The sequence below is a fragment of the Thrips palmi genome, unplaced genomic scaffold, assembly GCF_012932325.1.
Source record: "Thrips palmi isolate BJ-2018 unplaced genomic scaffold, TpBJ-2018v1 HiC_scaffold_5, whole genome shotgun sequence".
Lineage (NCBI taxonomy): Eukaryota > Metazoa > Arthropoda > Insecta > Thysanoptera > Thripidae > Thrips > Thrips palmi.
Genome location: NW_023144632.1, coordinates 3088894 through 3107438, shown reverse-complemented (window position 1 = coordinate 3107438; position 18545 = coordinate 3088894). Strand labels below are relative to the sequence as shown.

General features: G+C 50.7%; 1 protein-coding gene across 1 annotated transcript in view; it reads left to right on the top strand.

Moving 5' to 3' along the window:
* LOC117650904 (ras-related and estrogen-regulated growth inhibitor-like protein) overlaps positions 1 to 18545 on the top strand; it is an 84426-nt gene that overhangs the window by 28723 nt on the left and 37158 nt on the right. Inside the window, exon 5 of the mRNA XM_034394546.1 lies at positions 12247 to 14415. Coding sequence (XP_034250437.1) covers positions 14304 to 14415 — 112 coding nt within the window. The 5' untranslated portion in view covers positions 12247 to 14303. The remainder of the gene's footprint in view (positions 1 to 12246; positions 14416 to 18545) is intronic.

The following is an 18545-nucleotide window of genomic DNA, read 5'->3' as shown; positions in this document are numbered from 1 at the left end:
ACTTTTTTTTGGACCACCCTAGGGCCGCGGCGCAGCCAGCCACTCCAGCGGCCAGCGCTGTGTGCCGATCGGATTTCAAACGGGACTCCCACACGAAATGAGCCAAGCGGCGTCCGCGCGTGTCCACGACCACACATGCACGCATACACAAACAACACACACGGAATCACAACCATGCAGACACGTCTACACAGCAGACACCAGCGTACTTACACACACGTAGACACGCCTGTCCAACACTTACACACACAATCATACACACGGCTACACAGCAAACACAGCGCGCACGCACACGCGCGCGCGCGCGCGCGCACACACACACACACACACACAATGTGACGCCCTCGCCCTGTATTCACATTCCCGCGACACACGCAGTGACCCTGTGCCCGAAGCCCTAGATGGGCTCCGTTGTTGGCGGGGATGCCTGGAGGCATGCCTGGAAGACCTGGAGGACTCGGTGAAGCCACTCGATCGGGGCCTTGAGGCCGAAAGGCCAAGGAGCAGCCTAACGAAGCTCTAAGAGAAAAAAAAAATGCATTGCCGGATCGTCGGGCAGAAATGTCTCACGGTCTCACGGCAAAGAAGTGTTCCCGATTTTCCCAGAAACTCCTTGGAAATCGCGATATCTTTCGATATCTTCCAATAATTTTTTTTCGCAATTGCTTTGCTTTGCGCATCCTTGCGCATCCCCCGCATACTTTTATTGCAACTTCTGCCATCATTATTTTATTGCAGATTTCTAGTACTCTTTATTCCAAAACATTGTGTGCACTGAGTGTTTTTTTGTCGCAAAACACAGGCAGCGCATACTGCATACGGTAAATCGGTTCCTGGTTTTCCCAGGAACCCCCTAGTAATCGCCTGTGTCTTTGCCATAGGCTTCCTGGGAAAAACAGGAACCGTTTTCACCGTGCTCTTTGAATGACAGCCTTACCTCACATTGCAGTTCGTCCCTCGCTTTGAATCAAAGTGCAGTGGAATGGGTTTGTGCTCTGTGATTGGTGATTGGTGCAGGTGTCGGCGGACAAGTGTACCCCCCGGCCCAGGGAGCCCTCAGGTACATCTCGCCTAGGACCAAGGTACCCGGGGGTACACAACGCCTAGGCTCAATGTACCCCGGGCACCTCAGGTCTGGGGGGTACACTGAGCCTAGGCGAGTTGTACCTCAGGGTACAAAGCCTAGGCGAGTTGTACCCGGGGTACAAAAAGCCTAGGTGAATTGTATCCTCCCTCATCCGAGGGGAGGATACAACTAGCCTAGGCGAATTGTATCCTCCTTCATCCGAGGGGAGCCCGTTAGGTTTGGTTAGGAAAGGTTGTACGATTTCTTTTGAGAATTAGATCTGTCGCGAGTAGAGTAAGATCTGTCACGAGCCCGTTAGGTTTGGTTAGGTCTGGTTGGACAATTCAGTTTTAGAAGCCTTCCGTCGGTCAATTAAAAACCAACCAGTGACGCATCGCAATCCTGCCGGGGAAGAATATAAATCCCCTCGTCTTGTTGCATCCTCCCTCGGCGAGAGAGGATACAATTCGCCCAGGCTTTTTGTACCCCGGGGTACAATTCGCCTAGGCTAGTTGTATCCTCCCCTCGGATGAGGGAGGATACAATTCACCTAGGCTTTTTGTACCCCGGGTACAACTCGCCTAGGCTTTTTGTACCCTGGGGTACAACTCGCCTCGGCTCAGTGAACCCCCCAGGCCTGAGGTACCCGGGGTACATTGAGCCTAGGCGTTGTGTACCCCCGGGTACCTTAGTCCTAGGGGAGTTGTATCCGAGGGCTCCCTGGGCCGGGGGGTACACTTCGCCGCTTACACCGGTCGAGGGCTGAAGGGCCGCCTCTCTCCCTCTCTCTCTCTCTCTCTCTCTCTCTCTCTCTCTCTTCTTTCTCTCTCTCTCTCTCTCTCTCTCTCTCTAAACAGAGAGAGAGAACTGTAAACAGTGTGATTAATCCTAGCTTTGACTATGGAGCTATTATTATGAATGATATGCATGTGGAGAACAAACTTAAACTACAGAGGCTTCAGAACGCATGCGTTAGATTTATTTTTGATGTTAAAAAATATGATCATATCACACCGTACTATACTCAGCTAAACTGGCTAAAACTTGAGAAAAGGAGAGTCATGTCAACAGCATCATTATTATTTAATGTAATGAAGTCGCAAACTCCTATGTATATTTTTAAAACTATCAAAATGTCATCTCAAGTAAACAGTAGAAAAAATAGACTATCAGATAAAATGCTAATTATACCAGTGCACAGAACTGTAAAATATGGAAAGTCATTTACAATAGTTGCATCCAAAATATGGAACAAGTATCAAATATATGATCTCATCACCCTAAGTTACCACCGGTTTAAAATGAGGATGAAGGAGATGCTCCTTAGGGAGCCTTAGCCTGCTGTGATTATGATTAGGTTTTTGATATTTTTCTTGAGTTGATGTATATATCTCCGTTTTGAGCTGCAAGATAGGTTCATTTATGTTAAAGATGTTTTTGTTTTTGTTCTATATGTCTATTAAGTTTTTTAAAGAGAGCAGATTATGTACGGGAACGGGGCTCCCATAGCCCTATTGTATATAATCTTTAAATAAACAATTTCAATTTCAATTTCAATTTCTCTCTCTCTCTCTCTCTCTCTCTCTCTCTCTCCCCCCAATAAAGCATTTCATAAACTAAAAAAACTCTCTCTCTCTCTCTCTCTCTCTCTCCCTCTCTCTCTCTCTCTCTCTCTCTCTCTGTCTCTTTCTCTCTTTCTGACTGTCACTCTCTTTCTCTCTCTGTCCGCCGCGTCACCGGCACGCTGCGCGCGGCCGAGGCGCGCAAAACAAAACGACAGAGACATGTGACGTGCAATTTTGCCGCTCCTGTGGGGCCGTCAGGTCGTGCTAACTGGCTGCTGGTTTGGATGAAGACCGCTCTCGTCGCTCTGTCTCTCTCACACCTGCACGGGGCGCCCCATGAGTGCGAGAGAGACAGAGCGAAGCTGAGCGGAATCGGCCTGCTGGCTGGCTGATAGGACGGTGCTCGCCGCGGGCGCCATTTGACTGACGCGTGCTACCGGCAACTATAAGCTTTACCCCAACTTCGGACAGTGGTCCTAACTTTAGACACGTCGTACCGAGCAGAGCGGCCATCACAGAAAAGGAAATAGAGAGCATATTGTTTTCGGAAAGTTTATGTTATGATGAAATGATTGCGCCCGTAGAACTGGTTGTGACGTGTCCAAAGTTAAGACCGCTGTGCGACAGTTTGGGTAGTTGAAGGTGATTCCCGATCCACACACTGTTGCTGTGAGGACACTGTGAAACCAAGCGTGGGAGAACGCCACACTTGACATGCGGAGGTGTGCAGTCCCTGCACTTGGAAGTGCTCAGTTCACTCTACAAAAAATGTCCTGTCAACGCCGTTAATTTATTACCAATGTTTGCTGTAATGCAATTCACGGCGTTTGCTGTGAACTAGTTCACGGCGTTTACTGTGATCTCGGTTACAGTGTTCACTGTGATCTGGCCACAGTAAACGCCGTGAATTGGAGCCTGATTTGCAGTACTTCGGTGCTCAGCGGCGTGAAACTCACAGTGTTTACTGGGGACCAGATCACAGTGAACACTGTAACCGAGATCACAGTGAACGCCGTGAACTAGTTCACAGCAAACGCTGTGAATTGACCTACATTGAAAACTGGTAATAAATTAACGGCATTTACAGGACATTTTTGGTAGAGTGTTTGCAGTGCCACCACTTCAAGCGTTTGGAGTTCGCCGCGTTTGCACCATAACAATGGATGTGGTTTCTGTGAGCTACTCCACAACACCTGAAGTGTGGAGACTGCGAACTCTGCGCTTCCCCTTGGTTTGACAGTGTGGTGCCTCGGAGCGAGAAAGCGCAGAGCGGTGAAAAGTCACGCACGTTGCCGCTGTAAGTACTGTAAGTAGGGGGCCATCCATAAAGTACGTCCGCACTTTTTTCGGCAATTTTGACCCCCCCTCCCCCCCTGTCCGCTAACGTCCGCTTTCGGCGACCCCCCCTCCCCCCTTTGAACGTCCATTTTGGCCAAAGTATTCCAAATTTCAACAATAAAGCGCTTTTTTGGGGGTAAACTGATAAAAAACGCGTGTTAAGCCACAAAAAGAGGCCTTCTGCGTTATTCAGAAAATAAAAATAAATATGACTATGTTCCGTTTCCGTCGCCGCTGACATCGGCGCCGCGCGTAAAGACGGCGCAAATCGTCTAATTTTTCTTAATTTTCTTCGTATAAAAGTAGGACGTCCGACCACCTCGGACCCCCCCCCTCCCCTCACGTCCGCCAACGTCCGCTTTTGTCCACCTCCCCCTCCCCCTTCGAGTGCGGACGTACTTTATGGATGCCCCCTAGGCGGCTCTCCTACCCCGTCCCCTCCCCGCCTAAACCCGTCTCTGCAGACTGATGCCGAGAGTCGTCGTTTTCGTCGCTCTGTCTCTCTCGCACCTGTACGGGACGCCCCACGAGTGCCGTAGCGACAGAGCGACGAAAACGACTCTCGGAGTCAGTCTGCCAGGTTCGCGTCCTTCCGGGGCGCCACCCGGTTCGCCCCCCTGCACTCGTTAGCCCAGAGGTGCCAGCGCTGAGAGACGCGCGGGCCGCACACTGCGCTCGGCTCGACTCGGCCACCATCTCAGCTGGACTCGACTCGTCAATCGCCGCCAGCCGGCGGCGTGGCGGAGCGGGGACCGGCCAAGGTGCTTCTCGCTTGGTCGTTTTTTCGCAATTTTGACGTTTCTCGGGTATGGAGCTGTGCACACTGATCAAATCTGACGTTTTGCAAGAAACGAGACTCCCAAAGCTCCCATTTTACCACTTTATTCTGACTACTACAGCATCAACAGCGCCAATGCGGAGGCAGTAGCGTTGCTGTCAACGCTACCTGGCCGCCACTGCCGCCGCCCGAACGAGACCCGAACGCCAGCCGAGCGTCTGTCCGCACGCGACTGTGTGCGGCCCGCCTACGGGCCGCACGTTCGGGCCTGGGCCGCAAGCGGCCCGCCCGACGGCCCGCTGGCACCTCTGCGTTAGCCGGCAGCCAAGCGAACTGTAATGGCTAATCCCGATTTATATCTGGCTCCCCGTGGAGCCACTCCGTCTCTCTCGCACCTGCGGGGCGGCGCGGGGCGGCGCTCCGTGCGCACGGATGCGAGAGAGACGGCGCGACGACAGCACGCCTCGCGGAATCGGGGCTCGGCTCGCGGTGCACAGTGGGCCAGAAGACCGGTGGAGGCGGACAAATCTCTAGACGCGTTTTGAGCTCCAGAGTCGCTAAATGGGACTCGAACCGAACGTGTGACCCCACCAATGGATTCCTCGTTCGGAGAGCAATCCATTGGTGGGGTCGCACGTTCGGTTCGAGTCCCATTTAGAGACTCTGGAGCTCAAAACACGTCTACACTGAAAATCCAAGTGTGGGACAGGCATGCACTAGATAACGTGGGACAAAATGTCCCACGCTTGCAAGTGTGGGACACGGATTTGTCCCACGCTTGTAAGCGTGGGACACGGTTTGTCCCACGCTTGCAAACGTGGGACATTTGATCCAGGAAGCGGAAGAAGGGAATAACTTGACTTATCCCCAAATTGAGTTTTTATTTTATTATTGTGCCTTAGAATGGTTTACATCATTACACCAAATTATTTGACTGAATTCCAAGCAGTTTAGGAGAAAATCCGCATGGAAAAAGGGTATAACTCAACTTAACCCCTTCTACAGTCTAAATTTCATTGGAAAATGGAGATTACTCAACCTTAGTCTACATGAGTCCGTTTGACAAATTGGCAAAAGGATATAACTCAACTTGTGTTTTTATGAATCTAGTGTAAAAAGAATCAACTCAACTTAACCCCCCCTTAATTTTAAATTTCAATTTGGAAAAAAGAGCTAAGTCCAAAAAATACACCAGAGTAACATACACTTTATGCAGACTATTGTTCCACTTGACTTGTCTCCAAATTCCACTTTGTTTAGGAAATATAAGGTGAGCTGATTCTGTTTTCCATTTCAACGGAAAGTGATAAGTCGCAGAAATCCTCTACGGAGTGACCTTACACGTTTGATTTTTTTCCAAAATTTTACTAATGCTTTTTGAAATTATTAACATCTGCAACATTCATTTGTTTTGTTTTAGTTTTCCCTGCTAACAGTTTTTTGTTTCTCCTGAAAAATGGCCAAAATTGAGTTATCCCCTTCTTCCGCTTCCTGGATCATTTTGTCCCACGCTTACAAGCGTGGGACAGTTTGTCCCACGTTATCTAGTGCATGCCTGTCCCACACTTGGATTTTCAGTGTAGAGTTTTAGCCGCCTCCACCGGCCTTCTGGCCCACTGTGCGGTGCTGGGGTTCAAGAGGCTCGGGGCGCGTTGCAGACCCATGCCGAGCTTCACGCGCTCGTCGCGCTGTCTCTCTCGCACTCACGGGGCGCCCCGCACAGGTGCGAGAGAGACAGAGCGAGTCTGCTGCCGGCACACTGTGGGCAGGTGTGGGTGGCGAGCGGCTTTTAAACTCACAAAGGGATGAATACGGCGTGTGCGGTGCGCGAAATGCCGGGGGGACAGCGGAAGTGGAGGGAATCCCTCGCGCAAATATTGTGATGCGCACGTTCTGAAAACCTGACAAACTGTTTTAGGCCACACGGTAAAAACGGTACCTGGTTTTCCCAGGAAGCCTTTGGTAAAGACGTAGGCGGTTTCCAGGGTGTTCGTGGGGAAACCAGGTCCTGTTTTTACCGCACTGAAAAACCAAACGTGGTCTAGACCACTCCAACTGGTGTGGTCAAATGGGTGCCATTTTGACCTCATCAGTTGGTGTGGTCTAGACCACGTTTGGCGCGTTTGGTGTGGTCTAGACCACACTTTGCGCGCCCACCGCACTGTCAAACCAAGTATGGTGCGGTGTGGCAAATTGTACAGTGCATGCCGCAATTTGGCAGTGTGTGCGACCAGTTCGTGCTCTGTGTACAGTCGGTCGTCGTGGTTTCGACACGCGGCTTTTCGCTCCTCCTTTTTGGTCACGGAGTCGCGCTCTGCAGCAAGCTCTGCAGTGCAGGGGATGAGCGGTGGACCCTTAGCGCGCGGACGGTGGAGACTTTTTGTATCGTTGCGGGTTTAGTAGTGCGGCTCCGTGACCAAAAACGAGCAAGCCTCGTCAATAACGAACGGTCGCCACACTGTCAAAACCAAGTGGGGACAACTCCTCGATTGCCCTGGCTCCACTCTTGAACGTGTTGAGTTCGCAGTCTCCACCCTTCAAGTGTGGAGTAGCTATAGAGGATCCACCTTTTGGAATGATGCAAACGTGGAGAGTCCCACACTGGAAGTGTGGAGACTCTGCAATTCGGCATACAGGACATGAGCCCCGTCCACTTCTCAGACTGAAAATTCCATACCCCCGCATTTCGAGTGTGGATGGAGTTTTTCTTGGTTACACTGCGGCGCACAGTGGGCCAGAGGACCGGTGGCGGCGGCCAAAACTCCGGACGCGTTTTGAGCTCCAGAGTCGCTGAACAGGACTTGAACCGGGCATGAGACCCCACCAATGGATTGCTCTCCGAACGAGGAATCCATTGGTGGGGGTCACTCGTTCGGTTCGAGTCCCATTCAGCTACTCTGGAGCTCAAAACGTGTCTAGAGTTTTGGCCGCCTCCACCGGTCTTCTGGCCCACTGTGCGGCGCCGGCCCATCTTCGCGCTGTACAAAAAATGACGTATACTTTTGTCCGTCAAGTGTACGTACAGAAGAATATAGCACGACAGAGTGCAAAAAAAGCACGCGGACCGTCGACGTCCGTGCATGTTTTATTTGCACTCGTGTAGGTGGCAGGTACGGACGATCCGGGCAAATTAATTGCTGTCGTCACTCGTTCCTTATTTTTTTTTCTGTACTTTTTCCCCCTCCCCGTGTTGTCACTTGTCAGTTTGCAATGCGCTGCAGTGACGGCGGCGCTCGCCGGGCCGCTTATTTACATACCGTGGGCGATTCAGCGCGGTATGAGAATTATGGCGATCGGAGCATTCCCGCTCCAGGGGACTTGTACACGGAAGGTAGGACAGGTGATAGCCACTTCTTCCGTGCAGTAGACACTAGCGTGTGTCAAGAATGCTGCTGAGTCCTCAAAACGCAAATGAAATACATTTCCAGAAATAACTTAAAAAGACTCTAAAATGATCTTGATCATACAAACACAATTTTCTGTTCAAATGATATTGCTGTGAAGATACTTGATGTAGCCATCAGATTAGCATAATGTAGGATGCAACAAATAAAAAACCTTTTTTAAAAAGAAAGATATTTTAGATCAATGAAAAATCAACACATCTTTACATGTTCATTTTAAGGGGTGTTAAGCCTGTTGGTGGTCAAAATATGACCTTTTATCCCTTTAATGGTCCGTTAACTATGAATAATTTAGATGTACTGCTCCAAAATTGCAGCTCCACTTTCTTGGAAGTGAGGATATCCTCTATGAGAGAGATCAAATGAAAGCGACAAGTTTCCGTAAACTGACTTGTCAAAAGATCTTGCGAGCCTCATTTTTAAAGTAACCATTAGGTGAACATAATTGAACATTGATTGAACATGATTGAACATAAAATGTTTTTAAACTTGTCTTTCGGAGAACTCCAAGTGTAAGCAGGACTATTTTGATATTGTTAATGGTCGTTGAGATCAAGAAAAATAAAAAGTTTTAACTTATAAAATTTTTAGGTGTTGATCACTTTCAGCAATATCAAAGTAGTGTGGTGTACACTTATCGTGCACCTACAAAGAAGTTGAAAAACATTTCTGCCTATTAAATATTATCATACATGGTTTAAAAAAATTGGGAACTTTTTTCCAACCTTTACGACAAGTTAGTTAACGTAAACGTTTTGCTAACTTTTGAACAGTTAATTAACATTAACTTGTCGCTAACTTTTGAAAACTTTTTCTTAGGAAATCCGCAACTCCCTCTAAATCAGAGAAGATGAAACTCAAATTTTTATACAGAACCACTATATTCCTCGAGGTTTCTGATCTGTTAAGTTTAACGTCACAAATTTAGTCGTTTCTCTCATCACTCCTTTCAAAACCAAACTTGAGTTTCCACCCTTCCTCCCAAAAAAAAATTAGTCTAGAAGGACATACTAATTGGATTGCAGCTTGTTGCACTATCCCTTTAAGTCAGTTAATAAGAAAATATTAATTATCTTTACATTTCAACAGAATTTTTTTTCTAATCCTTACAATTTCAAGTCGTTTTGATACTTTTATCGGAAATGACTTCAAATTGAAATTTAAGGACACATTGGGTGTGTGGTACATGAGAGTCCACTAGAATAGTGGCCAAATCACATGTCCCGTAAAGCGGGGATGCTCCGACCGCCATAATTCTCATACCGCGCTGAATCGCCCACGGTATGTAAATAAGCCGCCGGGCCGCCAGAGCGCCGTCCAACGCGTCAAACGAGCTGACACGATGCCGGGGCTCGACATGGCCCGCTCCGCGATGCTGGCCCCTAGGACGGCCGTTCTGACGCAGGCACGCAGGCACTCATGTAGCCCCCCCCCCCCACCACTTCCCCTCTTTTCCTCCCTTCCCCGCCGCCCCTTTTCGTTTCCATCCCCCTGTCGCAGCGGACTGATTACGAGAGTCGTTTTCCCCTCCCCCCCTCTCTCTCTCTCGCACTCGTAGGGTGCGAGAGAGACAGAGCGACGGATATGGAATCGGGCTACTTATGCCATTGCTGCCCCACTGCAGACTGATTCCGAGAGTCGTTGTCGTCGCTCTGTCTCTCTCGCACCTAGACGGGACGCCCCATGAGTGCGAGAGAGACAGAGCGACGAAAGCGACTCTCGGAATCAGTCTGCTGCTGCACCGTCGCTGCCCACGCGCCCCATCATGACTGCATCGGGACGCGGAAAGGAAGGGAGGGAAAAAAATGCGGGGAAAACGGGGAAACGAAGCCAATTAGCAAAGAGAGATTCCAATTCACTTCTGCTTCCAGCTTCCGACTGTCACGTCCGACGCGGCTGGTGCGGGCTGGTGCCGAGAGTCGCTTCGAGTCGCTCTGTCTCTCTCGCACCTGTGCGGGACGCCCCGTGAGTGCGAGAGAGACAGAGCGATGAAAAACGACTCTCGGTCGCTGGGCGCGCGCTATCTCATTTTCATGATTCGGACTGCTAATTGACTACGATCGGAGGTGGACGAGGGGAGCAGGGGGGAGGGGAAGGAAGAAGGGGAGGGGGAGGGGAGGGAGCGAGGCACGATAACGTGACGGGGGCCGCGTTTGCCTCGATAAGCTGCACCTGGCTGTCAGACACGGGCTGCCCGGCTCTGCTCGAGGCCGCGCGCCAAAAGGTGCGAAAGGGACGAATTTTACGTCCAAACCCACCTCACATCTTGACACCTGGAGAGATAGTCGCCTGAAGGGAGAGAAACACGTTGGCTCCCTCCCTCTGACGCTGGATTTGCATCTGTCGAGCGATTCCGGCAACCTCGCTCTTTCTCTCTCGCACCCACTCGTACCACGGCACACTCCATGAGTGCGAGAGGGACAGAGTGAGCCTGCCCTGGTCTGCCCTCCCCTGCTCTGCCACCGCGCCGTGTGACGCAGCAGCGGCGGCGGCGGTGCAACGTGCACACACTCAACAACTTTTACTTTTACAAATTGTGTGCATTGTCTTACGAATGTCGGTTGTGTTTGTTCTGAAAACGCATTCTTAGCCTGGTGCGAAAACGGCGATAGCTGCGCCCAAGCTTGCTCCTGGCTGAAATAACAGGAAAAGTAGCGATATACATCGGCAACTTTGGCCCGTCCCGTACAGTTAGAAATGTGTGAATTTCGCTAATGTTTAACCCTAACGGTATTTAAACCTCAGTCTGGGGTCCAAATTTGTGTTATTTTCGTCATCAGCACCCTCAAAAACATCAGAAACAATGCAAAAACTCGAGTAAAAAGAATGTTCCAAATATACCCCACTGGGATTTGAACCCGGGTCCAAACTTCTCCGATTCACTTGAAACTGGCACCGTTGGTTTTTGGCCCGTCCCGTTCATTTTTTTTTAAAAAAATGACGGAGGGACGGGCATATAGTATGATGCCTGCTGTGCGTCCGTCCGTCCGTTCGTCCGTTCGTCCGTTCGTCCGTCCGAGGACTTCCCGTGGTCCGATCTTGACCAAATTTGGTATGCAGCCTCCTTGGGTGACCCTTAGAACCGCCCGGTGGCAGCAAATCCGATCCGAGCCCCGGGGGCGCTGCTGCAGGTGCATCATGGTCTACATGGGGTCGAGGAGGATCTCGGCAACGGATGCAGCTAGAAGGGCATGTAGGGGTATTTTTGGAATCGGGGCGACGAGAAAAAACCAATGGTGCCAGTTTCGAGCGAATCGGAGAAGTTCGGACCCGGGTTCAAATCCCAGCGGGGTATTTTTGAACATTCTTTTTATTCGAGTTTTTGCATTGTTTCTGATGTCCTTGAGGGTGCTGATGACGAAAACTACATTTATTTTAACCCCAGACTCAGGTTTAATTCCCGTCAGGGTCAAACATAGGCGAAATTCGTACGTTTCTTAATGTACGGGACGGGCCAAAGTTGCCGATGAATATCGCTACTTTTCCTGTTATTTCTCGTCGCTCTGATTCCAAAAATACCCCTACATGCCCTGCTAGCTGTATCCGTTGCCGAAATCCCCTTCAACCCCATGTAGACCATGATGCACCTGCAGCAGCGCCCCCGGGGCTCGGATCGGATTTGCTGCCACCGGGCGGTTCTTAGGGTCACCCAAGGAGGCTGCATACCAAATTTGGTCAAGATCGGACCACGGGAAGTCCTCGGACGGACGAACGAACGAACGGACGGACGAACGGACGGACGCACAGCAGGGATCATACTATATTTATGCCCGTCCCTCCGTCATTTTTTTTTTTTCAAAAAATAAACGGGACGGGCCAAAAATTAGAAGTAACACTCGTGTAAATTTTGTCAGAATGTCAGAAACATGTCTGCAATCCTGATCAAAATTCGCGCACCTCTGAAAGCTGAAATTCTGAAAACTTACTCTGATACTGATGGTTTGAGTTATACAGACTGCCAGGAGTAGGTGTTTTCAGCTTTCAGAGGTGCGCGAACTTCGATCAGGTTTTCAGACAGGTTTCTGACGTTCTGACAAGATTTACACGAGTGAAAACACGAATATGCTAATGTTTGTCTTATCTGTACTGTTGCAGGACACTCCAGGCGCCCCCAGACATCCCTCCACAGGCCACTCTCTCTAGACTTTTCGATGCCACCATCACTATGCTTTTCTCTGCCACTCTCTGGGTCTGCACAGGCCACTCTCTAGGCTTCTCTATACCATTCTGTATATGCCTCTTCTTCTCTATGCCGTCCTCCAGGTCTCCCCAGGACACTCTATAGGCGTCTCTGTGCTCTCTCCATACTTTCCTATGCCACTCTCTGGATCTGGACAGGCCACTCTCTAGGCTTCTCTATACCAATCTGTCTATGCATCTCTATGCCACTCTCCACTTCTCTCCAGCACTCTATAGCGAGGGGGTAACGATTAGTAAATTTCGTGTCAGCCGGATTTCGGGTTACCTGAACCACCCGCGGATTACCTCCAGATTAGATTCAATTTTTTCCTGGATTAGCTTGAACCCACGCAGGATTGCTCCGGATTTCATCAAAACTTTCCGGATTACCTCAAAATTTCTGGCCATTCGGATAACGGATTACCAATTTGTTGTAAGCCGGATTGCAGAGGTCGTCACCCCCTCGCTCTCTAGGCTTCTCTATGCTTTCCTTTGCCACTCTCAAGGTCTCTCCAGAACACTTTGTAGGCTTCTCTACGCTACTCTCCGTGTGCTTTTTAATGCCACTCTTCGGATCTCTGCAGGTCACTCTCTAGGCTTCCTATACCATTCTCTCTATGCTTTTCTATGCCACTCTCTCTATGCTTTTCTATGCCACTCACCCGGTCTCTCCAGGCCACTCTCTAGGCTTCTCTACGCCACTATCTATACGCTTCCCTATGCCACACTCTAGGTCTCTCCAGGCCAGTCTCTAGGCTTCTCCATTCTTCTCTCCTGGCCTCTATTAAGCACTCTCCTGGTTTCTTCAGGCCTCCAAAACCACTCTCTAGGCCTTTCTTCTCGCCTCTCCAGCCTTCTCCAGGCTGCCCTTAGCTTCTCTAGCCTTTTCCATGCTGCCCTAGGCTTCCCCTGCCTTCTCCAGGCTTTTTCACGCCTTTTTCGAGGCTATTCTCCAGGCCACTCTCCAAACCACTCTCAAGGCCTCTATCTAGGCCTCCCCAAACTTCTTTGGGCCACTACCCAGGCATCTCCAGCCTTCCCCAGGCTACTATCTAGGCCTCCCCAGGCTACTTCAGGCTACTATCCAGGCCTCTCCAGCCTGCAACAGGCTACTATCAAGGCCTCTCCAGCCTTCCCCAGGCTACTATCCAGGCCTCTCTAGGCTACTATCCAGGCCTCTCCAGCCTTCCCCAGGCTACTATCTAGGCCTCTCCAGCCTTTTCCAGGCTACTATTTAGTCCCCTCCAGCCTTTTCCAGGCTACTTTCTAGTCCCCTCCAGCCTTTTCCAGGCTACTATCTAGTCCCCTCCAGCCTTTTCCATGCTACTATTTATTATTTACTATCTAGTCCCCTCCAGCCATTTCCAGGCTGCCATATCTAGTCCTCCCCAACCTTTTCCAGGCCAGTATCCAGGCCTCCTCAGCCTACTACAGGCTTCTTCAGGCCACTATTCAGGCCCTCCCAGCCTTGTCAAGGCTACTATCTAGGCCTCTCCAGCCAACTCTCCAGGCTGTCATCTAGGCCTGTCAAGCCGACTATCTAGTCCTCTCCAGCTGACTATCTTGAGCATCTCCAGCCAAATATCTAGGCCTCTTCAGCCGACTATCTAGGCTGTCAAGCTGACTATCTAGGCCTCTCCACTCCGGCCGACTGTCTAGGCCTTTCTAGCCGACTATCTAGGCTGTCCAGCCGACTATCTAGGCATCTCCACTCCGGCCGACTGGCCTTTCTAGCCGACTATCTAGGCTGTCCAGCCGACTATCTAGGCCTCTCCGGTCGACTATCTAGGCCTCTCCGGCCGACTATCTAGGCCTCTCCAGCCGACTATCTAGGCCCCCCCAGCCCTGTCCGCGCCTCTCCAGGCCACCCTCCACGTCTCTCCAGGCCGCTCCAGACTGCGGTTCTACTCGTCGCCCTGTCGTCACCGTCGCAGTCCGCCTGGTTCCAGCCGGGCGTCAGCCTAGCTCGCGCCATGTCGCTGTCCTCCACATCGCCCATCTCCTCCCTGTGCAAGATTGGCCTCTGCTCGCGGCAGAAGCCCATGAAAGTCATGGTCCTGGGGCAGGGAGGCGTCGGCAAGTCAGGTGAGTTTCAAAAGGGCACCGGAGAGGAACCAAAAGTACCAAGGCCGTGGCTTAGGGCGCGGCTTACAGTGGAGCAGCGGAGCTCCCTGAGCCGGCGAAATGAAATGCGGCATTCACGCTGACGGGTCGTGTCGCGGTCGCCGTCCGATTGCTTCCTTTTTTCACATTTCGGACACTCCTAAAATAGTCGTTTCTTGAACAACGAAACATTACTTACTTGAACAACGAAACATTACTCACTTGAACAACGAAACATTACTCACTTGAACATCGAAACATTACTTACTACAAAACATTACTCACTTGAACAACGAAACATTACTTACTTGAACAACGAAACATTACTCACTTGAACAACGAAACATTACTTACTTGAGCAACGAAACTTTGCTTACTTGAAACATTTCTACTTACTTGAAATATAACTTTACTTACTTGGATACTTTACTTTACTTACTTGGGACATTACTTTACTAACTTGGATACTTAACTTACTTGGAACATTACTTTTACTTTCTTGGAACATTACTTTACCTACTTGGAACATTACTTTACTTACTTGGAACATTACTGTACCAACTTGAAACATTTCTTTACTTACTTGAAATACTTACGTGAAACAATTCTTCACTTACCTGAACCATTGTCCTTTACATACTTGAAACATAAAAGTAAATCCACTTTTTGCGAGTTGTATTGTTTTGGTTCAAGAAACGACTTTTAAGGGTGCAGTGTGCAAGAGTCGTTGGCATTCAACCTCCGTAAAAAGCGCAGCGGTGTAGATTTTTTACAATTTAAGAAGTATGTCGCCCTGCTTCGTTCTGCGGTGTAGATTTTTGTTTACAATTTACGTAGTATGTCGGTCTGCTTCGTTCTGCGGCCGCGGCTATCGTTCCGGAGCTTTGGCGGCGGCGAGGGCGGCGAGGGCGGCGCGATCTGGCCGAAATTCAATCCTTGCGTGGCGCCACGGCACCGCCACGGCACCGCCACCCCCTTGGAGTGTCGTCCGCGTCCCCGCGTACGTGTCCCGCATCGCGCCGCCACCGATGGGCCGCCTCACTGCGGAAGGATCGTCGCACAGTGGGCCAGGCGGCCAAAACTCTAGACGCGTTTTGAGCTCCAGAGTCGCTAAATGGGACTCGAACCGAGCGTGTGACCCCACCAATGGATTGCTCTTCGAACGAGGAATCCATTGGTGGGGTCACACGTTCGGTTCGAGTCCCATTTAGCGACTCTGGAGTTCAAAACGCGTCTGGAGTTTTGGCCGCCTCCACCGGTCTTCTGCCCCATTGTGCGTCGCTCTGCGTCGCTCTGTCTCTCTCGCACTCACGGGGCGCCGCCGTGAGAGCCCGTGAGTGCCCGTGAGTGCGAGAGAGACAGAGCGACGCAACGATCCTTCGGATCACGCGCCGCAGGCAATTTCGACTACACAGTGGAATAAAGCGCTCCGGCCGGGGACGTCCCAGGCGCCGCCTGGAGGGGAAGGGGGGGGAGGGGTGGACTGTTATTGGAGGCGCGCTGCTGGTAAGCTCGCGGAGAGAGTAAATTTGTCTCGTTAATTTCCACTTAGGGGGATTTGGGGCGGCTGGGATGGATGGATGGATGGATGGATGGATGGATGGATGGATGGATGGATGGATGGATGGATGGATGGATGGATAGATGGGTGGATGGGGGGAAGGGGGAAGTGCAGCACAGTCTCCACACTTCAAGTGTGGAGTTCGCCACGTTTGCATCATGCCAAGAGACAGGGGCTCCACACTTTGTGACTGCACTGTGGCAAAAAGGTACGGAAAATTCTGTTAATTTTTTTGCCAGGATTCTCCGTAGCCCTCTTATCAATATTCTCCGTAGGCTCTAACAGTATTCGCCGTAGGGCCGTACAGTATTCTCTGTAAGTCCGCACAGTCTTCTCCGTAGGACCTGGAAGACTACGGAGATCACTGTAAGGTCTTACGGAGAATACTGTGCGGTCCTACGGAAAATACTGTAAGAGCCTACGGAGAATATTGATAAGGGGGCTACGGAGAATTACCACAAGCTGTTTACAGAATTTTCTGTAGCTTTTTGCCACAGTGTGCCAACGCCACTCGTCCAAGTGCGGACAGTGACTCCGCACCAGGAAGTGTTTGGCAGTGCAGCCAGAGTCAGACTGATTACTGCTGCGTTTGAGGGAAATGGGCACAATGCAGTGTGCCTGCGCCTCGCCATACGGCGCGCGGCCGCCGGTATTATTCTGATATTCCCCATTGAGGACGTGATGGAGATAGACCGGCTATTGTTAGGCGGCTGCTCGAGCAAGCTGCTCGCAGAAGCCCATTACCTGACGGCCAGGCCCTAGTAATAGCATACGGAGAGCAGTTTGCAGCGTCTGGCTTGACATTCCATCCACCGATCGTGCCAGGCAAGCACACAGGCACATCCCGGGTCGAGGGGGAAATCACTCGCGTAATAGTCGGGTCACCGATTCCTAGTATTACGCGTAATAGTAATACCGTAATAGCAAAATTTTTTAAAGTTTTCCCTATTTACGGTCCTATTTTAGTCTAATTCTGGGTATTTTCGAGCGTAATAAGCCTTCTGTAATAGCGTAATAGAACGTAATAGGGAGTAGTCGGGTCACAGTTTTTAAGAGTGATTTCCCCCTTGTCCCGGGTGCATGATTCATCACACGTTGGGATGGTTTAATTTACCCTCTTGGGTATTTCCCGTATCCAACCACTGTGGATGGATGGATAGATGGATGGATGGCATGAAGCAAGGTCACTGCATGCCGTCCGAGCCGTTCGTGGCTGACTGTTCGCTCTGTCTCCCTCGCACCTACACGGGACGCCCCATGCGAGCGAGAGAGACAGAGCGACGTGTGGCGACGCCAGGCAACGCCCTGGCGCTGGCGGCCGGAGAACGACCCGCCGTATCGCGCGGTCTCGCCTTTCCGGGCGTAAAAGAAGCCGACCCCAGGGAGGGGCGGCCACAGCAGACCGATTCCGAGAGTCGTCGCTCTGTCTCTCTCGCACTCATGCGGCGTCCCGTGTAGGTGCGAGAGAGACAGAGCGACCGAAACGACGCCCGGAATCAGTCTGCTTCTGCAGCAGGGAGATGAGGCCAAGCCCAAGCTGACCCGGCAAAGGGCGTCTTTGCAAGGCGCTGCGCTGCGGGTGATTCCAAACATCGCTCTCTGTCCCTCACGCACCCCTACGGGTAGGCCTGGGCGATTAATCGAATAATCGAAAATAATCGCGATTATTTTGTTAATCGTCCGATTATTTCAAACCCCCGATTAGTGGTTCGGTAATCGAAGGATTGACCGATTATTTAACGATGATCGATTATCGATTAATCGTCTCATTATCGGATATTCTATGCATCACCTGTTCAAATTCTGAGCGGAAAAGTCTTGAAAAGTTTTCAGTTAACGCACGAAAAAGCTGTCTCAGACACTCGAGGTTGCGCCAATGGTTTTCTTATCCTCTTATTACATGCTATTTTCACAATAGTACGAGTATTAACCTTTGTTTGCCAATTTCCAAATAATCGGTTTCCCCCGATTAATCGTTGATTTTCGATTAATCGTGTACGTTTTCGATTACCGATTACCGAACTGCTAATCGACACCAATCGCGATTATTTTATTCATCGGCCGATTACGATTACAACCAACAATCGCCCAGGCCTACCTACGGGACGCCCCATGAGTGCGAGAGAGACAGAGCCACGGCCCTTGTGTGTCGAGGCGCGGCAGGCCTAACTGGCCGTCCCTGCGAAACCTCGTTAAATAAAGGGGGAACGGAACTGTAAGAGATAAGTCGGGGCCTCGGCAGACCTTCGGACCTCCAGACCTCTGCAGGGCCACTGGGCGGAGAGGCCGGGCCGTCGTGGCATCCGCACCCGGGTCTCTCTCTCTCTCTCTCTCTCTCTCTCTCTCTCTCTCTCTCTCTCTCTCTCTCTCTCTCTCTCTCTCTCTCTCTCTCTCTCTCTATGCCACTGCTGCCTCACTGCAGACTGATTCCGAGAGTCGTTTTCGTCGCTCCGTCTCTCTCACATTTCAACAGGACGCCCAATGACTGCGAGAGAGACTGCAGGACGAAAACGACTCTCGTAATCAGTGTGCTGGCCTGGTTGGCCCTGTG